General features: G+C 38.6%; 1 protein-coding gene across 5 annotated transcripts in view; it reads right to left on the reverse strand.

The window, feature by feature from the left end:
* Positions 1-286: 286 nt before the first annotated feature.
* Positions 287-26,024, reverse strand: part of VCAN (versican) — a 112,129-nt gene continuing 86,391 nt past the window's right edge. For all 5 annotated transcript variants that reach the window (XM_072792999.1, XM_072793027.1, XM_072793008.1 and 2 more), the window contains 3 exons: positions 8,972-9,116; positions 1,970-2,152; positions 287-1,824 (listed from right to left, as the gene is read on the reverse strand). In XM_072792999.1, the coding sequence (XP_072649100.1) occupies positions 1,697-1,824; positions 1,970-2,152; positions 8,972-9,116 (456 nt within the window). In that variant the 3' untranslated portion in view covers positions 287-1,696. The remainder of the gene's footprint in view (positions 1,825-1,969; positions 2,153-8,971; positions 9,117-26,024) is intronic.

A 26,024-nucleotide genomic window follows, 5' to 3' on the forward strand; every position in this document is an offset into this window, starting at 1 on the left:
GTGTTGTTCTGTGCTATGGAACACCCAAAGGTGGATTATACTTAGTGCAGCAACCAAGGAAACTTGCTCAGAGACACTGAGGATGATGGCAGCTACTTTTGTTCCTTCTAAGCCAAAGGAGGTTTCATGAAAAAGAATCCATGCTGGGTCTGCTCTTTTTGCATTTTATTTGTTGTCTACTATTCTCAAGGTTGCTCTAACTGAAATTAGGGAAAGACTCCTAAATGCCTTCTTTCCATCACAGGTTTTCTCTTTAGACATAAAATTAAGTGGATAATGATTCAAATTCATCTTCAGCAGTCACTTTATTCGAATAAAGGGGAGAAAACACAGTAGGAAGAGATAGGGAGAAATGTCAACACGTACACTCCACCTAACAGGAAGAAATGCCCACACTCTACCTATAACTCCTTGCTTAGAATGGGCAAACACCATTTGCTGGAAGCTATACATTTTCCACTCTTCTCATTATAAACACTGGATGTGTTCTAGCCATCACATTATTTAATCAGGGACAAAATACCTAGATTATAAGGTCCCAAACTGTGTGGGGGAAGCATAAAAGCTAACACTGAAAAACAACTAGCATACTATGTCCATTTTCAGGTTTGGGGGAAAAATAACATCCAATAAATTAAATCAGTATGGCTTACTTCATTTATTTATGTATGCTTCACAGCTGCAGCATTCATACATGAACATTCAAGACTTTATAAAAGATTAAAATGGTTATATATACAAAATTTCTTTCTTTGAATGTGTGTTGTTGTTTTAACAATCCCCCACCCTCCAGAACCCTTAGGTCTATATCCATTTGAAATGTGTTGATCTGCAACCTTGCAAGTTAGTGTTATGAAAGCCATTAAAAAGGAGACCTGGTTGAGTTAATAATTAGCACTTTGACCCCTAAAAAATGCTCCTGGTCCTAGAAAAGTCCTCCATTCAGGCCTTTCTCGTAAGTGAAGGAAAAGGAATGCAGCAAAGAAGAGTTCCACGGTGCGGTCCCTTGCTCCCTTGGGATCCTGTTAGCCAGGCTTCAGCATCACACGGAAGCACACTGCGCCTACGGCTGACCTGGCGCAGTGACCTGCAAGACCGTGTGTGTGTGTGTGTGTGTGTGTGTGTGTGTGTGTTTGTGTGTGTGTATGTGTGTGTGTGTTAGTTGTCCAGGAAAAGCCGTCCTCAGTCTTGCTGACAAAGGGCAAGTGAAACCATTTCCAGCCTAAACAAACTACAAAAAGCAGCCGAACCAATGATTAAAGACCTCTGAGGCTCCATAATCATCATTAAATATGCCCAAACTCAGTGTGACTTTTTATTTTATATACAGGATTAAAATCAACATTAAATCATCTTATTTACATTGCCATTGGGGCTGAAATTGAGCTTTTTAAATAGTACAGTAGGCTGGTATACATTATAAAATGGTCCGCACTGGAGGCAAATAGAAAACTAAAGAAATTAGGTAGGCTGGAAATGGTTACCTCCTGCCCTCATTTTCTTTCATTTTGTTAGCTTTCTTTTTGAATGCCAATACTTTCATTTAAAACGTTTTGGGAGCACAGCAACCCCAAATGACTGGACGGTGGTCCAAAAATCCAAACCAACTGATAATACTTCTCGAGGTGATAGGAAAGGCACAGGAAGTTAGGACTTTGGCTGAAATGATGAAAACACATGTTCGCCATTTTAGGGATCAGCGCCTGGACTCCTGCCACCTTCGGCTCCAACGGTGATCATGTTTTGATGTATTTATTGAATTGTCCTTTGCTGATGAAGAATTTTTAAAGTATTTCTTAGAGTAAGTCCTTTGGTATGCAGACGCTACATGGAAGGAAAGAAAGAAAGAAAGAAAACACAACAATATTACTTGCTCCATACCCTAAACTACCAATACCGTAGCCGTAAAATGAGGGTGTCTAGTAGTTGTTATAGCACGGTTGTCCATTCTTTCTAAAGGACCACTTACGGTTCATGCAGGTAATTTTAGGCATAGCCCATCTTCCATTTCCTAGGCAACGGATAGTTGGAAGGTGGCGTTGAATGAAACCATCTTTGCAGTGATATCTAATCAGGGAGTTGATTTCATAACGAGGTTTCATCTTTCCAAAGGTCTTGGCATTTTCTACAACAGGGGGCTGGCCGCAAGCAACTAAAGAAAAGTAAATTGAGTTATTGCCAAATAATCTAAATATTTCTATTAGTATAAGACTCTTTTTTTCCCCCTCTTTCCCTTTTTCTGCTATCCAACAAAGCACCCTCATCAAAGGTAATCATTTAGAATTAAAGAATTGAAATGCTTCAAGAGAAAAACTAAATACTGAGGCTCTGGGCCTTGTTTGAATCTCAGATCATATCACCTTCTATGTGTTTTACTAAAGAACCACTGGGCTAAATGATCATTTATCCAACTATCCATCTGGAAACGTCATTTTCTGAAAAAATTGCAAATTAAAAAGCATGTGTCTCATGCCAACATGTGGCTTGTTGGTATTGTCTCCATCAGCATCCTAAAGTTTGCATTTACTACCCGCCTTCAACTGGAACAATAATGGATTTGTGACAATTAACTATCACAGTCACCTCTCTGAAAAAACAATCTATAATAACATCATAGTTTTAAAATACAGACCAAATATGGACAACATATGGACTCCTAGTGTAAAGAAAATATTTCTGGTTCCCTTTATGTTTATTTGCTCTGTCTTCTGCCTAGAAATGGGGAAAGTCAGGGCATAGCATTCATGCCTCATTTTTGTAATTAACTCATAAATATCAACTCTTGAAAAGGGTAAATGAAGATAAATCTTGGAGTATATAACCATCATTAAAAACCATTAATTAATCATTAAAAATGATTTCATTCGCAATGAAAAATTCTGAATATCAACAAGCCTAGCAATGCAGAAATAATAAAAAAGAAACAGCAGCAAAAGAAACCTAGCATTTTTGAAATTCAAGAATTGAATTTTCAATTCTTTGAAAATTTGAATCAATGGGAAAATTGATTCAACTGAATTTGTATTAACTTACAGTTTAATTCAACATTAGTATGCTTGTTTCAAATTATATACTTCAAAAATTAGCTTTTATTAAGTGATTATGTTTTGTTAAATATCTAATAAAAATATAATTTTTATTAGGGAAATGTAATTTCCCTAAATGGCATTCCCTTTCCAATAGTTTACTTTGAGGATTCTGATATCACAAAGCCCGCAGAACACGTTATATGCTCTCATGAAATAATGCAAATCTTCAACGGGAGAATGATTACCAGAAACTTTGGTACCAAGATGTTTGGATGTCAACATCCTAATATCAAAAGTTTACAAATATTAAATTTATTTACATATTCAGAAGGCTGTTTACAACTATATTCTTTTGCAATGACAAATGTGGTTTCACTTAAATATTTTGTTCCTCTAATTTATTTCTGCCTGACAAAACAGCTTGGAACCTATTGACCTCATGGCAAAGCTGTCTTTGAAGAAACACAATCCAAGCATATCTTTTAATTCACATACGAGATTCCACTGAGACATAACCAAAAAGTAAATTATAAAATCATGCTATCTATAACTAACAAATTAGAATAATTGTGCGTGTGAATATTTGATCATCAGAAATTCCTATAAGATAAGCTGAAATTTCTATAAAAATATGTCATTTTCAATTAGTGAACCACACTATGTATATGGATCAATGATAACCCCAATCTGAAATATCTGTAGCCTATACTAGTCCAGATACTAGCAAGTATCAGATAGAATGAAACCAAAGAGATATAGAAGGTTAAAAAACCTATCAGTTAGATAATTCGTTTATACTTGATTATGTGCTTTGCCAACAAATTAAAAGTTGTCATTATCAATGTACAGATTTCTTCCAAGCCTATTTATATATGAAGACTTATAATAAAGCTAAAATAATTCAATGAGTGTGGCATTGGAAAGGACAGGCAAATAGACCAGAAATAGACCCACACATATATATGCTTGACACTTGACAGAAGCAACATGGCAAAAATAGTGAGGGAAAGGTAAATTTTTCACTTGGATAGGTGGGTATTAGTTTGGCTAATACTCCAGAGAGTACATGGGAAATCAATTCTAGGTAGTTAAAAATATAGAAAACGTAAAAGGCAAAAACTATAAGACATTTACAAAACAATATAGAATATCTTTCTGACCTTAGAGTAGGTAAAGATTTCTTCGGCTACAAAAAGGTTTGAACCATAAAGGAAAAATAAAACAAAGTGAAGAATTCGGTTCATCACTAAATACCGCAGGGTAAAAGTAAAACAATCTATAAACTGGGAGAAGATATTTGCAACATATATAATTGTCAAGGGATTACTAATGAGGATACAAAAAGGATGCGAATTAATCATCATATAAAAGAAAAGCAATCAATTAAAAAAATAAGGAACAGATACGAACAGAAACGTCATAAGGGTTATAAGTGAATGACGTATATGAAATGATAATCAGGGAAAAGCAGCCAAGAAAATGCAAATTAAATCACACAAGATAACATTTTATATCCACTAGATGGCAAAAATCTCAAAGTCCAATAATATGAAATGTTAGAGAAGATGTGGAGTAACAGGAACTCTCACATATTGCTGGTGGGAGTGTAAATTGGTACAACTAGTTTGGAAAAAAATAAGCATTTTCTAGTAAATTTGATGGTACATATAGCCTATGAGTCAGCAATGTCACTCCTGGAAAAATCCCCCAGGGAGGCTCACAAAGAATTACTAGGAACAAGTTTAAGAATGTTCTTAGAAACACTGTAAAAAAAAAAAAAAAAAAAAAAAAAAAAAAGAAACACTGTAATAGCAAAAACACTCAAGATAACCCAAATGTCTACTGACAGGAGAAGTGGTAAATAAAATATTATATAGTTAGTTATACATAAAATACTGCAAGCAGCAAAATGAAGAAATACAGCTAAATGTATCAATATGGATAAATCTCACAAACAGTGCTGAACAAAAAAAAAGCAAGTCACAAAATGCGTACAGTATGACTTTACCTGAAGTTCAAGAATGTGCAAAACGAAGCAATCTGTTATTTACAATTACAAGCTTGTGTGATAATGTTAAAGAGAAAAGTAAGGGAATTAAGTCATTATGTATGGTTGGAATTGGGAAATAAATAGATGGGATTGTAAGGAACCTGCAGGATGCTCCAAAGATACGTGGCTGGTATTCACTGTGTTCTTAATATATATATATATGCCTCTGAGAACGTTGTTACCAAGAACTACTAGCATCTACTCAAGAACAAGACATGACTGAGAGAATTCTAGAACATGGAAGTGAGGCTGAAGCCCCCCCCTACACCTCAGAGAACAAGACAGACCACATCAGTGGGCTAAGAGTAGGGGTTACACGCTGACCACTTTGCTCCTCGCCCAGGACCCTGCAGCACCGTGTGGAGAGGTCTTCCCTGAGTCCCAGCTTCCCCTGGGAAGACCACCAGCCTCCCCCGGCACCGTGGGATGCTTTGCTGGAGGAGCGCACTGTACTACAGAGATGATGGGGGCATCTTTGGGGCCCAGCTACTGGGGCTCTGACTGTGACTGTGAAGTGGGGAGGGGCTGGCAACAACCAGCACATGGGTCTTGGCAGAGCAGATTCATACCTGCAGTGCCTAAGTCGTAACCCCAGTCGTAACCTCAGGCAGCAGCTTTGCTCACCTGCAGAGCCAAGGCAGAGGCACACTCTGATCAGGAACTTGGCTGCGTACAGATCTGCCTGATTCAGATCCTCGAATGAGGAGTTTTGCCCCCCTCGAGCCTGGTTTGCTCACATCCCGGCAAGGTGCTGAGTCACAGCCCCACCTGCTATGGAGAATCTTCCAGCAACTCTGACCAGTGGGGCTGATGACAACTCCAAAAAACCCAATTAAAAAAAGGGCAAAGGGCCTGAATAGACATTTCTCCAGAGACACATAACAGGCCAAGAGGGACATGAAAAGATGCTCAACATCACTAGTCACTAGGGAAATGCAGATCAAAACCATAATCACCTATCACTCATACCTGTTAGAATGCCTATTATTAAAAAGACAAGAGATAACAGATGCTGGTGAGGATGAGGAGAAAAGGGAACCCCTGCAGGACTGTAAATTGGTACAGCCACTAGGAAAGTTGGAGGAAGTTTGGGGGAATCCTCAAAAAATTAAAATAGAACTGTCATATATCCAGTAATTCTGCTTCTGGGAACATATCCAGAGGTAACAAAAATCCTAACTCAAAAAGATACCCGCACGCCCGTGCTCACTGCAGCACTGCTTACTACAGCCAAGACAGGGAGTCAACCTAAGTGCCCACCAAAGGATGAGTGCATAAATCAGCTGTGCTATATATACACAGGCGTCCGATGGAATATTGCTCAGCCATAAAAAGTGGAATTCCATCATTTGTGACCACACGGATGGGTCTGGAGGGCATTAAGCCATGTGAAGTAGGTCAGAGAAAGAGACATACTGTATGGTTTCCTTTACATGTGGGATCTAAAGCAAATCTAAAAATCTAAATATGTAAAATCTAAAACAAACAAACAAAAAACAGGAAGAGGAGAAAAAAAACCAAACAGACTCACAGAAAAGAAGATCAGACACGTGGTTACCAGTTGGGGGAAGGAGGTGGGGGATTTGTAAGTGGTCAAAGGTACAACAAATTCCAGTTATATGATAAATAAGGACTAAGGACGCAATGTAACATGATGACTGTGGCTAACACTGCTGCATGATGTGCAGGAATAAAATAATAAATCCTAACAGTTCTCATCACAAGGAGAACATTTTTTCCCCTTTCTTCTTTTCTTCTTTCTCTTCTTTTTATCTATGTGAGAAGATGGATGTCAGCCAACCTGCGGTAATCATGTCACAACACATGTAAGTCAAGCCACCACGTGGTATGCCTTAAACTTAATGTCAATTATGTCTCGGTAAAACTGGGAAAAATGTCTTTTACATATACTGTAATCCTCTTTCCAAGTATTTAATTGAAAGAATTGCTTAGGTCTGTCTGGTTGAAGGTGTCTAAGATAATCTGAAAAAAGAAACGAGTCTTTTATAAAAGTCTATAGGCATTTATAAAATTCCCCAGAGTATTGATTACCAAAAAGTTAAGTCTCTATGACTAAAAATCAGACGGTAGGAAGATAAAATAAAATAATCGTTTTGTTTGGTTTGGTTTTCCCTTTAGTGAGGTGGAGCCGATGTTTTCTAAATCTCTTTCCCCCTCAGGAAATGTAAACCAACGTGTTTTTGTGAAACGTCTGTGGGTCTGTGGCTGTAGGCTGTGATGGTCACCCTGGGGGCAGTTCTCTTCCTCGCCCGCCCCCCCCCCCCCCCAGGGATGGGGGTAAAGTTGAGAGACACTGACGCTTATTCCAAAGCAGAGAAGGTGGATGTGGATGGAGAAGACTGTTACTGGCATTCAGTGCCTCGAGGGCAGAAATGCTGCGAAACCGTCTACAGTGCACAGGACAGCCCCCACAAGTAAGCATTTTTCTGGACCAAAAGATGAAGAGTGCTACTGTTGAGAAACCCTACTTTAGGGTGAAAAAAAAAAAAAACAAAAAACAGGGGAAATAGAAGAATGTTTGACCACAAAGGGGAAAGCATGACTCCAGGGAACATCTGGAGATCTAACCAGGCAAACGCCATTCTCTCATTGAGACAAACAGTTCATTAAAGACTTCTGATGCTAGAAGCAGGGAAAACAGCAAATACTTGATTTGCTATTTTCACAAGTCCTGTGGCAAAAGTGCCCGAGTGATGCACAGAGCCAGGGAAGCCGCTCACACAGAAAGGCTGTTAACAATCATTTCTGCTTTAGGTAAGAGAACAGCAGAGAGAATGACCCGGCTCACAGCTGAGTTTCATCCGAGCTCTCTGCATCTCAGTGTTTTCTTTCTTCTGATAGAATGTCTTACTATTAGAGTTTAAGTCTTTGCCAAAACATCTACAGACTGTGTACTTTTAGTTGATTATTTTTTTTTATCCAAAGACAAATAAATCAAGTGGAATTCATATTTTGCATTTGTACTCATACTTGATGAAAAGGTCTGGGTACATTTAGAGGCTAAATTTTCATGTTCTAACACCATTATCAATTGTAAGCAGGTTAAAAGATTTTGATGGAATTCCTATTTTTTAAAGGAAGAAGTCTACACAGCGTGTCTTGGAAATTCAAACAAATTGGTCAGTAATGAACACTTTTTAAAATCAGCATTCTTCATTTTATCTGTTTGATGTTGACTAAGCAAATCTCATGACAGAGCTTACATTTCAAATGTTATTATTTTATCATGTGTTGAAGGTATCAACCAGAGATACAGTAACGTTGTTTCCGTGCTAGGAGCTCCTAAGGGAATGGTTAAAAAATTCAAATGCCTACAAAGACCAGGCATTTTGCCACAAGGAGAGAAGGAACAAAGCTAGAGACTACAGTCCCCACTGAAGGAGAGCAGTGGTTTTCAGCTCCAGCACTTCAGAGCACTGATAAATTTGAACATGGACCAAATGGTACCAGTTCTAATTTTTTTTGAAAAGTAAAAAATTCAGATCATTTTATAATATATCCCAGTTTTTAAATGTTGACAACTAATTTTTTTAAATGTTCTCCTCATCAGAATAAGCAGGTGGATAGGCTCTTGGACTTCCACTTTGTTTTTCTTAAAGCTACTGCCAGGTAGTTTTTTTTGTTTTTGTTTTTGTTTTTGTTTTTGTTTTTTTTAATATAAATGCTACATTGTTATCTTAGCATCTGAAATCTAAGGTAAAGACATTACTGAAAACAAACTTCAAATGTATTGGAAGAGCGAAATATTCCAGGGGCAGCAAGAGATGCTGTAGTGACATCCAGTTCATGTCTTGAAGTAATAAAGTGGATTTTTTCCTGAATTCGCTTGATAATAATGCAGATTAAGTGTGCATTATTAACTAATCATTACCTGTTCCTTTCTTGCAGGTATAAGTGAGATGATAATTGCAGGGAACATCATTCCACTGGCCATTCTCATGCCAAATGATTACAACACAGTCCTCTCCAGCAGAAAAGAAGCTGTCTGGCTGGTTGGGCCTCCAGTTCTCATATTGCTGTGAAAATGGAGGAAGAACAGAGTTTAACTTGAGACGTAAAAAGGAGCAAATGATAAGGTGATAAGCCTCGACGTCACAATGGAATTAGAACAACAACAACTTCTTATGAACTATCTAGCTAAAATCATTCTAATGGTAAAGAAAGAGATTTTTACACTGAGTGGAAAATATATTATGTATCTCAAAGTCTCTCTTCAACAAATATGTATTTGCCCCCCTTTAGCAATGAGATACATCTGAGAAATTTTGTTCTAGTTATCCTAGATTTCTAAATATATAATCAATGCTCAATTTAAGAAATTTAATCATGTTATTATTATTAAATGTAACAATATTAGTGGAAGTAGAGAAAAGAATCCCTAATCTTGTGACCCTGTCATGTTCCCTCCTAGGCCTTAAGTGCACATGTAATGTTATGTAGTTGTGATTATAGTGCAATAGGATCTTCATTTTTCCTTTAACATCTTTATCACTATAATGTACCTTTTCTTGCCTTATTGTGCGATTGTTTTTATCTAAGTTCATTAATTTGGTTTAAAAAAATTGAGATGTTTGCTTTATTTTTTATAGTTACCCAATATACATATACCCATCATTTCATATTTAACCTTCCTGAGAGTAAGGCCGTAGATGTGATTCCTATGTGCACCATACAGTAAAGTTTTGGTTTACGATCTAAACTGGAAGTTGTATTGTTTTAATAAAAACATTTATCACATTTAAGCATATTGATATAAACGATAAGCTTTTAAAAATATATCTTACTTTAGGGCACTGGGCAGCTCAGTCTGTTAAGCATCTGACTCTTGGTTTCGGCTCAAGTCATGATCTTATGGGCCCCATGCTCAGTGGGGAGTCTGCTTGAGAGTCTGGCCCTTGCCCCCACTCACAGGTGTGCAGCACGTGCTCTCTTCCACCAAAGTAACACCTGTCATTTATTTAGCACTTATAATGGATGAAGCTCTCTACTAGGTGCTTGGTATGTATTATCTCCTACAAGAATCCAACAGGATTGGGGTAACTTGGGCCTCTGAGATGCAAAGCACTCAGGACTCTGAGGTTTACATTCAATTTCTTAATACTTTAAAATGCTTTTCCATAACTAGTAAGTATATGAAAAACACAGGCCCTATGCCTATTCAAAAATAATAAACTTTGGACTATAATTCAGAGAGTGACCTTCTAGTTTTGGGTTCCTTGTAACTAGAATGTGATATGGGACACGTTTATTCAGTGTCTTTCTACCTTTCTGGCTCAACTTGAGAATCACTTTTTCAATACGCTTTGCCTACTGTCATGTTGTATATCACATCTAACGCTGACAGCACTGGTGGAGACAAACTGCCTTCACTTAGTAGAAGGACAGGTTCAGATTTATGTGAAGATGGCTAATATGACTATCTTTTCCATGCCTACAGATTTGTAAGTCTTTCCTTGAATTATATTTAAAAGAAGTCTGTTGTTTAAAACAATGAATTGAGAGATTTTATTTGGGAATGATAAAGTCCAAGAAGAAAGAACTGTATGAAAGACGAAGGCAACTGTTTCCAATTCAGGGCATGCCCCCCCACACCCCAAAAAAAGAAAGAAAGAAAAAACATAACATCATGGCTACTCTTACGTCTTTTAAAACCATATAGTATATAGATTAGAAAATATTTGTAATTTTTCTTTCTTCTCAGAAAAACAAATAGCTTTTAAAACTAAAAGTGTGGCCAAAACAAACAAACAAACAAACACAAAAAAAAAACCAACCTTGATCTTTGATAAAATCATTTGTGTGAAGATCTAAAGTTTGAAAGCCTATGGATTATGAGACTTACTTACTTTTCCTTCAATCTCTTTGCCTAGCTTTGCTTTAAAAGCCTCCTGAATCATGCCAAAATTAAGATAGGAGATAAGAGATCCCTGCTATGTAAAAAAAAAAAGTTTTTGGAAAGTAATAAAATGCACAGAACCAAGGTAAGCTTAATAAAGATATTGTGGTTGTTTTGTTTTGTTGGGGGTGGGGGGTTGGGGTTTGTTTGTTTTTGGCAAAACACAGAATGAAAAGTGTTTTTATTTTTCTGGTAGAAATCCAGGAATTAAATGGACTGAAATCCAATTCTAGTAGCCTCAATGGTACCGCAGAGTTACTGCCCAGACAGCCTTGGGTAGGATGTTCACAGGACCATACTCACCAAAGCATCTTTGACTGGCAGGTCTCCCTGCAACCAGGAACTGATATTTGCTCTAAAATGAGTTTCTAATTAATTCTCTATTTTCCTTTTCCTTGTGAACTTCCCTTCCCTTATCATCTCTCACCCTCCACCCATGAAGCCTTTTTTTTTTTTTTTGCATGTGTGTGGTTTTGCTATTCTTTTTAAATAGATAATAAGGAAATGGAACAAGAAAGCAGAGATATAAATCATATTCAGCCTGTTGCTGATACAGAACTAAGTGGTCTTTAACAGACAAAGTAAAGCAGGATCAAAATAAAAATGATTAAACTAAACTAAATTAAAGTAATAAAGGAATAGGAATTCCTTGAAACTAACAAAGATCTGTATTTAATATTTTTAATGGCCAAAGGTTCTAGAGTTCCCCAAACACTTATGTATTTTGGAGCTCAATAATTTCTAGGTTACTTTCTAACAAACCTCTTATAGGAAATGAGTAAAGAAGTCCTCAAAGATGGAAAATTTTCCAACATCTCCATAGAATGTACAAACGTGCAATGCTCCCTGCTTCCTTGTCCCTACTCACACTGCTCACATCTCTTCCTTGCTTTATTTGTCTTAACAACTATTAACTTCTAATGTCCTGTATAATTTATGTGTCATATTATCTTCTCCTTAGTAGAAATGTAAGCTCATTGAAGACACGAACTTGGGGTTCTTTTGTTTACTAGTATATCCTCAAGGCCAGGAATTATGCTTGGCACACACTGGTAATATTTAATAAATAATTAGATATTTGGGAATAGTGAACAACAGCCTGTGTTGCAGTCTTCCTTATCCATTTCTACTTCTAATCGAAGATGTTTGCTGCTCCCAAGTGGCAATAATGGCGAGACAGGCAATAACCATTCTGGAAAACAGTTGGTAGGTAATACCTATCACGAGCCTCAAAAAGTTCCAACCCTTAGACCCCCAAATTTCACTTCTAAAATTCTATCCTAAAGAGTAATCAGAGATGTAAACAATAGTTTATCTAAAATATTACTTATACTAGCAGTAAATGGGTAAAAATCTTTTGCAGTTAATATATACTCAATAAATTATGGCATGGGTATGGTCAGACAAGTGGCATATTATATAACCATTAAATATCTTGTCTGTGAAAAATATACAAGGAGATGCAAAATACTAAAAGAAGTGTTAAGTTAAAATTAAAAAGCAAAATGCTAAAAATACACAGTGATCCAAATTCTACACACTCTCAGATACAGCAGCATGCGTGTGTGTACCCATGTGCATGTCTGTGAAAGACCAAAGGAAATGAGGTGAAATGTGACAAAGTTCATATCTGAGTTATAGGAGACAGAGATGATTTAGTCTATACATTCTTATATGCTCTCCACCTCCCTAGAGTGAGCATGAATTATTTTTCTAATCAGTAAAAATGAACATGGTAAAAGGATTTATGCAGCTCTCAGGAAGAAACATAAATTTCTTAGCTAACCTTTTTCTAATCTAACCTCAACAAACAGCACTTCAACTGACCAGTTACTTGACTGCCACTGCAGCTGACGTTCCCTCCTGATCCGAACAATGACCGTCTCATTTTCACAGTGAAATGAGATTCAGATTCCATGCCACTAAAGTGATTCTCAGGGCTTAAGCTGCCCAGACTCAGACCTCTGGTAAAAGATTTAATTGTTTTTGGTGGGAATTACATTTGGCTTGCAACAGTGATTTAAAACCTGCGTTCTGTGTTGTTGCTTGGCTGAACTGTGGCTTAATGGTGCGGGACCAAACTTTGGGCCTGTGGTTTTTACAAGAATGTCTGATACCCACAGGCATGTCACACTATTACCTCATATCTGATAGCTCCATTGTGCAGATTTATTTTGGCTAGGATGCTTTGATTTTGCTCCATGTTATTGCCTAACTAGCTTAGCAAAGGAAACTTCAGTGTTCTGAATAACTTTCTTTGTTTCCTCTTGAATTCTTTACAGCTTTATTTTTAATATCACTTGCGAGGGAAAGGGTATAAAAAAATAAATCATTGACTTCAGGTTTAATAATGTATTTTTTTCACTAAAGTTAAACGTTAGAAAGAGATCTCTCCTCAGGAAATCAATTCGGAGTTATAAGAATGTAATAGAGCCTCTCTCATACAGGCAGTGTCTTATACACACAGAAATGTAGATTCTTGGAATGAGCAGAGAAATATGCCCCACTCCCATCTTGACATTTTTCTCTTCATTTGGGATTATAAGCAAACGCCCTGGGTAGTCTACCCTAGATCAACCTCTTCTAGGGCTGGATGGACAAACTAAGAATTATTCCAAAAAGCCAGCATGGTTTGCAGAGAATTCATTTCAGCACCATTGACAAAGTCAAATGCTGATCAGACCTCTGCACGTTTGTCTGTGTCTCGGAGACTCACGTTCATCAACCCAAACCCCAAACTCTCACTGCCTCCCCCAGAAACCAGAAAAAAAAGTCAAGACTGTCTAAAAAGAGAATTCTAAATTACTTTGCATTTTCACTCTCTTCGATGGCAGAGAAAATCATGACATAAAACTCAACTAGTTGATGTAGAGGAAAACCAGATCAAGGTATACAATTTTCTACATATTCTACAACAGACTTGCACTTTATTAAGAGGTAATTATTTTATATCAGTGTGAAATTCCTTAATGTTATATATCACATGACAAAAGTTACTCTTAGAGCTCCAGTTAGATGACCCTTCTCTGTCTCTGTAAAAAACAAAAGTGCCGAAAAAGACAACCATTTCAAGTAAGTTGGACTTAGTAACTTTTCAGTTATTGTTTTCTCTTTCTTTTTTCCCCCAAATGGGTTCAAACAAGTTGGCTGCCAAAAGCATAAAATGATTCAAAATATCTTGGCCAGGGCACCTGGGTGGCTCAGTCGGTTAAGCATCTGCCTTGGGCTCAGATCAAGATCTCCCTACTCAGCAGGGAGACTGCTTGTCCCTCTCCCTTTGCACCCCCTACCCTGCTCATGCTCAAATAAGTAAATACAATATTTAACACACACACACACACACACACACACACACACATCCTGGCCAAAATCCAACAGCTAAGCATGCATGCTTCTCTCATATGAAAATTGTCTCTCCAAACCAGAGAATTCATGTTGAACCAATCCTAATACTGAGAGGAAAAACTCAGAATAGATCCAAAAGTCTATGAAACTTTATATATGCTTAGTTTATTTTCTTCCAAATAATCTGTATTTCATTGTCAAAAATTTGTTTCTGTCTCACATTAATATAAAAGCGAAGAATTAATCCGCAGGTCTTCTGGAGCACACAGGACTTCCCTGCCTGCCAAAATCCTTCACTCTCAGAGAGTGACCTCAATTCCACAGACCTACGAGGGACTCGACTAATTTTTCTCAAGCAGCATGGCTGAAGAGCTATTCTCTTCTCTCAGCTCTTTGCAAATCTCCAACTTCATTCCATAAACACACCGAGGAGGGTAAAGTGTGTGAGCATTTGGGGTGGGCAGGGGGTGGAGGTGGGGGTTTCTGTTTTTGAAGGTTATTAGCAATCTACTAAAGTTAGACAAGGTTTAAGTCCTTTCAAGTTAAATCTCGGATTATGTAGTGTCTAGGAGTCCCAAGTATCATTCAGAGATACCGGACGATCTTTTATCTTTAAAATACACACCACACGGCCATGATCAATGGCCCTAAAATCTCAGCAGATAACTATAGTGTCACAAGCATGAGCAAAACAGTCATGATAAAAATGTAATGTGACTAACTGACCTTTTCCTTACGCAAAGATGGATAACTGTCTTTTTTCTGAAGTTAAAAAAATCATTTCAGAAACATAGAAGGTCTAGAAATAAACCAGTTGCTTTGCTTTAAAAAAGGAGTTTCTTGAGTTCAGCTTTGAGCATGGCTCTCAGTGAGAGAAATGAAACAAGATATCCAGTATTAATCAGTTGCTGCTGTGACAGTCCCATCCCAGCTGGTCCTTTACTGAATACACATACAAGCAAATCCATTTATGAAGAAAAATGCAAACAGCTAGGTGGTGAAAAGGAAAGACTGGAGCAAGGAAGGTCCTTGAAGCACACAATGACTTAGTCTTATCCCTCCATGCAACATTCCAAATAGTATGTCTTCCTGTATCAAGTTTAAAAAAAAAAAAAAAGTCTTTACAAGAGAATGTCACTTCAAAAATCAAAACTTTGCAGGTACAAGGTCATGTTTCAACCTCTAGTGGAGAAAGAAACTCCAGAACATTAAGCTCTTGTTTTTGATTCCCTTTTATCAGCATCTTAAAATGAAGAAGACTCCAAAGCAACTGGTCCTATCAAAACTTAATTGACAATTAATCCTTCTCCATAATATTTGACCCATTTCCAAGTCTTTTCATTGAGTTTTTACAATTTCTTAACTTGTTCAAATAACTACAAAGAATAATCAATGGCACTAACTACTTCCCTAAAAAGTTAAGATACTCTTTAGAATCTCTTGATTTCCCTTCCTCTCCACTGAAGAGAAAACAGAATTTTCACAGACACTAGACGAAACTGAAGTTCATCTTTTTGAGATATAAGATTGACCACTATCTCTCTCTCTCTCTCTCTCTCTCTCTCACACACACACACACACACACACACAAATATAATACTTCTTGGCCCTAGAGAAGAATTATCCAAGATCTTTAGAGATGCCCCTATTTCTACAGATAGGTTCTCACCATAAATACAACAAAGAAGATTCAAAATGGTTAAATAGAGAAATAAATAGCAATAGGACTCTTAAGATGCTAAAACTGAGCTGTCCGTTAGATTTGATAGCTCACTGAACAATTCTTACACACTAGCCGACCACTGAGTACAGTTTGAATTTGTGCCTGAGAAAAAATACATATTATTTCATATTGTGGATCTGCAGAGTCTCTCATGTGTAACTGAAACTGCAAATCTTGAGTCTGCAGCTGCCAAGGGCCTTACTCTATCATCTATTTATTTATGTATCAGCTACTTATCCACATATTTGGTTGTGATTTTTCAGCTTAGATGGAGTCACTTTTTATTCTTAAAACTCACTATAATGCAGATCACCTTAAATGGCCAATCAAGCCTCTATATTTTAAAACTCTTATGGATTTTGCCAAGGACACTGAAACAATTAAACACACACATTCCATTGATAAAAAACCATTCTTGACATTTGTCCAGTGAAGCTGTCCTATGACATAATGTATTATTGTAATTGTTGGGAAGACTTACTAAGTCCTCCAGCTATAATTCAGAATCTTTTTCCATGAGCAGGCCAGTCACTGCTTTCTAACTGCTCCCCCTCCCCACAAACACTGCAAATTTAATTCACTGTGAAAAGGTTTCATAAGAAAGCTAAACAAGTTCTCTAGGTTCACCGATCAGTGGAACTGGCCAAGGAAAACTTTCCACTGTGTCCTATGACTGTGTATGAAGTGAAGATATGGGAAGGACTGGATCTACTATTTGCCTTGGTTGCTAGGACTTAGCACGTGACTCCATGTGTTAGCTTCACACTGCATTTGAAAAATCATCTAATTTCACATTCAGCTTTCCGGCTCACAATATAATGCAAACCATACTAGAATCTTTAAGCTCAAAACTGCAGGAACTTACTTCATGGGGAATACTACTCTTCCTAGATCTAAGCAGAGCTCTGCAGAGGCGAAGTCTTGAAACACAAAACACAATATGGCCACTAGGTGACACTCTCCACCCACGATTATATTAGGAATGGCCACCTAAGTCACTTAGCAGAATTTACACCACCTCCCAAATCATGACTATTCGCTTCATGTGGCTGGATTAAAGGGTTATCTGTGATATGTCCTCTGAGTTTGTGAGGGAAAGTATGAAGAGAATACTTTGCTGGATGGACCTTCTGCTAAACCGTATTTACCAGTCTGGTTGCCTTCTCTTTTATGACAGGTCACGGCAGCTATAATCTGAATTTTTCTATCTGACTGGGAAGTTCATCCACAATAGTTTTTCTCCATTTTGTCTTTTGAAATGATCAGATTATTTATATTTACATCAATGGTGACATCATATCAAAAGCAAAGCCATATGTGTAATATCTACCCCAAATCCTCGCAACAGGGCAGGTGGTAAGCAAACACCCATGCATGCAAATCAGTGTCTACAGTGTGATTCACATGTAGGTTTGTTGTTGTTTTTAAGTAAAAACCCAGTCTAGACTAGCCATAAAAAGTGGCACCTGTACTAAAAGCTGATTTCTGTGTATACAAACCCCTCTCGTCTCCTGGAACGGTCAGTGTCGCCCCTGGACTCTCACAGCTACAAGTCATACCCAAGGCAGTGGACACCAAGGGGAAACAGATAACCAGCCACCAAGTAAAAAAGCAACCTCTACAAATAGAAAACACTTTTCTGAGAGGACTGCCTCCCCATTTGAAACATATGCTGATAAGAAAACTACCTTTTCACCAAATAAAGAGCTCCGAATAATCACTCTGGGTTACCCACAGCCTTTCAGAACATAGGTCAAACGGTTATCTGCAAGGAAGTTAGGAGGACTACTTATTAAAGAAATCAAAACATTTGGTGACTTTAAAATGCCTCCCCCCCCCCACCCCCAGATGGTTGTGGTACACAATAGGCATTTGTTTCCAGTCCGTGGGGGGCATATTGAACTCTGTTTTACTTAACTCCTAGGGGCAAAAGACCTGCCTTCCAGGAGAGATAGACAGACGTCTTCTGATCCTTGTGCTTGCTTACGGTTAGCCTGGTCTGGGTCCTTCTTTATTTGTGTTTTAGGGGAGTTTATGGTCTTGCTGTTGTCTTTTAGTCAAAGACCACAAGGTAAAAATTTAAAGAACAGCTTTGTTTTAACGGAGAAAGGGACATTTGTTTTGGTGGCACTGCCCTGGGCTGGCAGGCTGGAGCTGGACCTACAAACACGAATATGAAGGCCAGAAAAGCTAACTTGGGGTCTCCTGATGGTTGTAAAAGTGGCAATATGCCCGTTATTTTCCTAGCTGGCAAATCTCTGTGTGGGACAGACAATCTGGCAGCTCTGGAGTCCAGCACTAGTCTCGTGTAATAGTGTGAGCTCACTGCCCTACAGGGCTGCAATTCTAAATTTTCCAAAGGATGTGAGTTCCCCCCACTGTGAGAGCCCTTGGAGTGGGAGCCAGAGCCCTGCAGAGCCCTGTGCACTGCCCCCCTCAGATGGTGCCCGTGGCTCCTTCAGCCCAAGCTCCTCTGCACAGGTCTTCGGTCAGGAAGTGCTAACCATCCCAGGCAGTGGGAGACTGCCAAGACCCATTCCACGTTTCTGTTAGCCTTTTCCACGAATTGCCTTAGAGTAACTAGCGATCACATTTAACCATATCTGTACGGGATTTGGGAGTTGCGTAGAGCACTGCTAGAAAAGCATCAGTGAGAAGGAACTACTGCACTGATCTTTTTTTTTTTTTTTTAAGGATAATCCTGTCAATTATGGAGTGATTTTGCAGCCATGGGTAAATGTCCGTCCCTCCAGCTGTGTGATGCACCCCGGGCTCACCACATTCAAGTCAAGGCAAGGCCGGGGTGCAGGCTTCGCGTCCCAGAACTACTCTAGGACCTGCTCTAATTCACACGTAGGACCCCAACAACCAGTCCTTGGTGTCAAATCAGACTGAACTGCAACACGAGTAAAGATGCTTATTGGGAGCTCAGTGGTCTTTTGCAGAACAGAAACTGCGAACCCTTCCACTCGTGGGTAATGTGCTGAAGGAGGAGGAAAGAGCATATGTTTTCCTTGGCTTGTAGGTTCATATAGTGAAGCTGTGAGGTTCGACATAATTAAATTACTGCTGATATGCAGTGTGACTTGTTCACAGACAAGTGGCATTTGACTGGGAGCTCGGGCTGCACCACAGCTGACACACACCCGTCTGCAAATCCTTGGCAGAAAGTCTTCTGATGTTTTCAGGCAGAAAAAAGTAAAACTTGGAAGTTTTGGGTTGGGGGGGGGGGGGTTCATTTTGCATTGTTCTCTGCCAAATCATGGGCAATCCTTTCAAATGACCAGAAACCTACAGACAAGCTTGGAAAACACTGGGAATTAATTCTTTCTCTTGATTCTCTTTTCCGTGTCCAAGCCATCTGGGAGAGGGAGGAGGATAGGGACCTCCGTGTTTATAAAAGGGAAATAATGATGCATTCCTGCAGGAAAAAAATAATGGTTTATGGCCTGCAACTTGTTACTCATTTTCTCTGCCCCTTTCAAGTGTCTCTTCCTGAGTTAAGGGCTATTCCTTTATGGTTCCTACCTCTTTTTCAAAGCTGGGTTTTCTCATGTTACTTTGCGTGACAGCCTGACATGTTTATTTATGAAAAAAGTAAAGGGGCCTCTGTATTTGAAGTCGATCCACAAACCTGGCTATTCTCATGCATTGACTGGAACCAGGAGGGTAACCTGGTATGGTGGCCCAAGTTCTAGGTGTGCCAGGCTTGCCAGGGCTGAACCAGACTTATCAAAATGACAATTAAAAAAAAAAAACGCAAAATTCAGTTATCTTCCAGAAATATTTTTCAAGTAGGATTTTTTTAAGCGTGGAAGGCTACCAATTAGCCTTCTGTAACCTCTTTCACAACAGTCAAGGGGTAAGATAAGTTGGTCAGAGCTAGAAAATAAGATATTTCTGGTTCTGTGTATTAGTAACTTGCTTGAGAACTTCCTGGTTAGATTCAGAGAAGTGCAGAGGGAAGAAGTCTTCCTGTCTTCCCCAGCAGATGCTGACAGTCAAGGAGGCCATGACTACCTCCCAGGAAGCTGACAAGCCACAGCCTCTCAGGGAGCAGCAAGGTGCCCACTGTAGGGATGACTGAAGGAAAATTTGAAAGACACGTAGAAAATGTTTTTTTTTAAATGCCTATGAGTAACGTCAAGGACCCTTCCCCCCCTCCCCCAAACAAATCAAACTCTCTAAAAGTTCCTCAACATTTTAAAAGGGAACTGGGTTGTCAGTTCCGTTCAATCCTCAACCTCTGGCCAACACTATCTAAGGTGACATTTTTCTTTGAAGTGGATGCTTCTGATCCGCTGAAGCATCCAGTCCCCAGTGGTGAGGAGTAAGCTTTGATGGTGCTACACAAACTCACTAAAGAGAAGAGAGAAAGGTCCAAATTCTCCCCTTGGGAGAGTTTATTTCTGAGGGTCAGAGAGAGGAGGGAGCAAGACCGTAACAGGTTCAGTCTCTGAGGTCCACAGGTTGATTTTAAACCACCTGGCTGGGGAGATACGTTATACAAAGTAGTGTCACGAAGGCACCTAACAGTTTCCAATCCCTAATTGTGCTATCCATGGACACTCTATGGTCTGTAGTTGAAAAGAAAGTTGTGAAAATGACTTTGCTCAGACAGGAAGCCCATAGATAGGGCCGTAAAAATGATTCCAGAGTGTTCCCTCATGTCTGACTCCCTCTGTGCTTGAAAGACCAGACTCGGACAGAAGGTGAATAAATGAAGGTCTGTCCAGCCTTAGGCAACCAATTCACCCGTGGTCAACTGATCCATAAAAAAATAAAACGATCTGATAACATTCAGGAGTAAGATTTTCTTTTGCTTGTTTTACTACATTTTGGATTTGGATAATAAGGGTTTTTTTTTTTTTTAAGTCATTTTTCTTTGGAAAGTTTAATATGTGCCTATCTTGAAAAAAAAAATCTTCCTTCTAAGTTCTGAGTAATTGGTGGTTTCCTCAAGCTTCATGGAAAATCTGCCCTGATATAACTCAAACCTGCAGGGGAGGCAGAGGCTGAAAAGTTTGCTTTCCATTTTTTCTTCCCAGCGTTTATTGTAAATGTATTCTTGGGACAACCATGGACAACACTGTCATCATTTCCAGTAGGCACATCTGTTTTCCTCTGGGTTAATAACTTTTGTAACATGCATTATGTTCAGCTATATATATCTGTTTTGGGGGAACGTTTTTGTTTCTTTTCACCATTTTTGAAATCTCACGTATTATGTTTTAAGTTTTTCGCACTGGTACAACATTAAATAAACTATTTAACTTAGGTGAACAAGCATTGTCACAAAGAGGTTCAGCCAGAAGACTTCATTTGGTCATTTCATGGTTCAAAAGATAACAGAGTAAGTTGTTGGAGCAATGTATTAAATGTTATTATTCAAAAACACTTATTAAGTACCTATTTTTGTCAACAACTCTGCTAGGTGCTGAAAAAAACAGAGCTGAAAGGTAATCCCTGCCTCAGAAAGCTCAGTGTCAGGAAATCAGCCCCACAAGGGTCAGTGGTAGGATGGAAAAAGGACACCAGGGGCTTCTGGAACACAGTGGAGGAAGTCTAGTCACACCCAAAGGGGAAGGCTTCCTGGAAGAAGGAGACTCTTGGCGGGAAAAAGGCATTTCAACGTTAATTAAATATAGTCCGACAAGAGATGAGAACATTCTAAGCACTAGGGCAAGAGTATGCAAAGACCTTCAGGACTTAGATGTCATGGCTTACTTATCCCAGGAACTGTGAGTATTTTGAGATGATACAGCTTAGGAAGTGGCAGGTAGAGCTGGTGGGCTTGGCATGCCACGCTAATAATTAGAATTGTGCACTGCAGGCAAGGGGAAGGTGTTGCAGAATTTCAAGAAGAGAGTAACAAGAGTTCAGAGCAGGGGGAGAGGCAGGCCACAGGCCCTGGAAAACAGACCTGGGGGAAACACTTCAGACTAGTCATTCATTTAACAATTAGGTTAAAGAAAGAACTTAAAAGTCAGCTAAAAGTAGAGAAGCTAGATAAGAAATGTTTGTTTAAGTTTGCCAGCTTTAATGTGTATTTAACTTGGATGGTTTAACTTAGTGTCTTTGAAGACATTACTTGGGTGGCAAGTAAAGTAATTCATTATTGCAGTTATTTGTCAGAGTTTCTAATAAAGTACTTGGGACATTTCGCTCTTAAGAGATGAATAGTCCAGTTAAAGGATAACTCATTAGTAGAAAGCCCAGGGACAAACTGATGTGACTAGTTATTCGAAAACCAAGTGACAAAATAAAAACTGAAATGTGTCAGGAGAAAATAACCTTAATAGAAATCACAAGGTTAAGGCTAGACTCAATCTCTGCATGAGTACACTTTAGTGAAACTTATGGGTCAAGACCCCAAGTGATAATAAAAAAGATTTTGAAGATATAACAAAATCCAGAATTTGGCGCGTGATCGCTGCCGTATTATTGGGGCCAATAACGTGGAAGGAGTCGATCAGAATCTGAAGAGTAAGGGCAATTAGATAACTCAGCCTAATAACATCATTTGGTACAAGCATACAAATTGACTTAGTCTAGCTGTACAGCGTAATCATGTTAAATATGATATAATTATACCACAGGTTCACCGGAAGCATAGTTTCATTACGTCAAGAAAAGACATTATTGAGACTGAAAAACCTAACATAAACGTGTTTGTTTTTACTGACTCGTAAGGCTGAATAACAAAAGATAACATATGGTAAACAGCAGAGGTTCTTTTGGTTTTAATGCTGCTCTACCTCCCAAGAAGAATAAGCCCTAATAAATCTTCCAAAAAAAAAAAAAAATGGGAGCAAAGGGGAGAGAGGAGAAATCACTCTAAAACATAAACAAAGGCCTTCAAATTGCACACAGTCAAGGTAACACCATTTCCAAGTGTAAGCAGACACTGCCTTCCCCAACGCAGAGTTTACTATTGGGGATATTTTCAAAGGCAAGACACTTGGGGTAAACAGCGCAACAAGAAGAACTATTTTATTCAAAGCCTGCAAACATATGGAACCTGTTAGGGGGCTGGTGGCTGCAGAAAGAACTACAAACGAGTTTAAGAGACACCTAGGCTGTCTCGGAAAGGAAGGGAAAGAGGCGAGGGTGGTTACAAAAGCAGAGTGGGCCAGAGATCAGTCAAATGGGAGGGAGACAGGCTGTGGGGCAGATGGTCTTTTCTGTTCCAAAATGTTCAAAGTTAGGGACACTCCTTAGCACACTTTTATTTTACACAAAGAGGGAATTAAGAAGAAACCAAAGGTCTGTCAGATTGCTTTCTGGATTTGCTCGTGTCATTTCTTTGATACACTTTGCTTGTTTATATAATTCATCTGCCGCCTTCTTCCAACTGAAGCCCTCACTGGATGCTCTCTTCATAACCCTCAGGTTTTAATGTAAAAATGTAAACTAGAGTAAGGCACTTGTTTGCCTTGTACCGTTATCTACATGACATATGTCATCTTCCTCTGAAAATTTCCTGGGAAGATCAAGATTCATTTTTTGCAATGCTCATTTATTGACCAACTTTAGGACCAGTGTAGACCATGGAAATGACAATTAAGTAATTTTTTTTACAGTATTTTTCACAGCCCATTAAAAGTTAATGGACACAAACAAAAAAATAGTTGCGCTGGCTTGCTTTGGCATAGTGGAATAATGACATCTGATGAGTGAAGCTCACCTGAATGGCAACCTGGCAGGAAAGAAAAGCTCCCTAAGATATTTTTACAGGCCTCACACAGCTGCCAGCTATAAGCCGATATTCAGTGTCGTTAACCAAGCTCATAGGTGGTACAGGGCCTTGTCCTAGACACCATAAGAAATATAAAGCAAGCAAGAGAACCACTTCTTTGAAAAGCTGAACTCCAAATGACCAGAATAAATATCTAGAAACACAAAAGGCTCTATGAACAAAAACAGATCAATTCTATATAATCAACAACAGATTGGAAGTTGGGGACTTGACCCAATCAGGTTGGTGTGTATGTAAAGAATGACACTTAATATACAGCACACCTGGCCAAATACAGCTATTCTAGGTTCAGGGCAGGAACATACAGGTACATTTTGAGATAAGTTGTGGTCAAGGTCTGCAAGGCACAAGTAAGTACCAACCGAACCCCACCTGAGTTCCTGGCATTCTAGCTTCTGTAATACAGTGGGGACCTCACAGGACCTGCACTTCTCAGTGGGTTATGTGTAAGGGAAAGTGTGTGGGAGGAGGATTAAGAGTGGGTCTTCAGACCCAATTTATCCCATAGAGACAAAGTTTTAATTCAACAAAAGAAAACTCGATGAATGCCTCTACTATGTACAACACATTAACAAAATTATAAAAAGTTTTAACAGAAAAAAATCCTTTAATTTTTATGTTCAAATATAAATTAAATGAATACAATCAAAATAGTTCATCTTCCACTGAAATTCATCTAGAAGGACTCATGCCCTTACCAGTCACTATGATCTAACTGACCAAAATAATCTGCCCTGAAATCATTATTTATTTTTTATTACAGATGCAACAACTGCAGATACACCATCCAGTTAGGACAATTAGGAAACCATGAGTATTGATCCAGAGGCTGTGGCTCATGTATCTTACTGGGAATATATTTTATGGACAATCTACCTTCGCTATTCTTTCTGCATCTTGCCAAAGGACCTACTTATGAAACTGAATGACAAATAGTGCTGATTAAACATAAGGAGTGATGACAGAGAGAGAGCAGGCCAGGCTTTATTTTAGGGTTGCTCAAGGCAAAATGTAATAAGGGAAATCTTTTCAAGTCAAGGAGGTGCCAGCCAGAATAAAGCATGGCTTTGGAGACTGGCTTCACCACCTAATAGTATTGTGACTCCAGGCAAAAATCTCAACCCAACTGACCTTCCCTTTCTTTACCTGTGAAACACTTCATATTCCCTTGAAGGTCGTCATGGGGAATAAACAAATGAAAGTGCTGAGTACAGCAACTGACACAAAGATGAACCAAAGAGTATGTCCATAAAGACACGGAATAGCTTTTTAAGCACAGAGTGGAACTTCCAAAAGCTGAGTCCTTTGGCCTCTGTTCTAGGATGAACTTAACATTGTGCCAAACTCATTAAATCCAGATGAGTGGCAAGTAATAAATGAAATTTAGGCACCTAAATAACTCAGACACAAAAAGAGCTTAAACACTATTTTCAATTTTTCCTGTTATTTATCTAATTTAGAATTAAACTTAACTTACTGTCCAGCCCAGGGGATCCCAACTTGTCTGCGTTTTAGAATCACCTGGAGAACACATGGAAAATATAGCCAGCTGCCAAAGGTTTTGCTTTAATGAGTTTGAGTTGATGGCTAGGCACCAGTTGTTAAATCATGTTCCCCAGGTGATTCTAATGAACAGCCAGTGCCTAGAACCACTAGTATAGCTAACCACACTTGGACTATTTCTAAAAAATTACACTCATATGTATTCAGAGCAGTGACTCAGAACAGGTTTAGCTGTCCGAAGAATCTTATTTCAGCCTACTCAAATTTGTGGCCAGTATTACCAATGCACTCCTTTCTTTAAGAAAGAGAAAAAGCTAAAAAACAAAACAAAAAACAAAAACCCTACATATTTAGTCAGAAGAGTTTGAATGGAAGAAAATCCACAGATCAAAATTCAGCAATCTTTTTTAAGATTGAAAAAATGAGCCCTTTGGTTTGGATAAAAATGAGCCATGCCACATAGATTTCCCATGCAATTATGTAAGAGGGAAAAGTATTTTTTTAAGGCCTTTTCTTTTGCATTTATTCTCTCCCCCCACCTTTTTTTTTTAAGCTATAAAAAGCAAAGACAACCATCTGAAAGACAAACCTGAGGCATTTCTCCTGATTACATGGTTTTCCAGTTCAATGGAATGTGATACAGTCCTCTTTCAAAGAGAGTCACCGTGATTGGAGCACTGGTAGTGGATCAGTTCGCA

Source organism: Canis lupus, chromosome 2, assembly GCF_048164855.1.
Source record: "Canis lupus baileyi chromosome 2, mCanLup2.hap1, whole genome shotgun sequence".
NCBI lineage: Eukaryota > Metazoa > Chordata > Mammalia > Carnivora > Canidae > Canis > Canis lupus.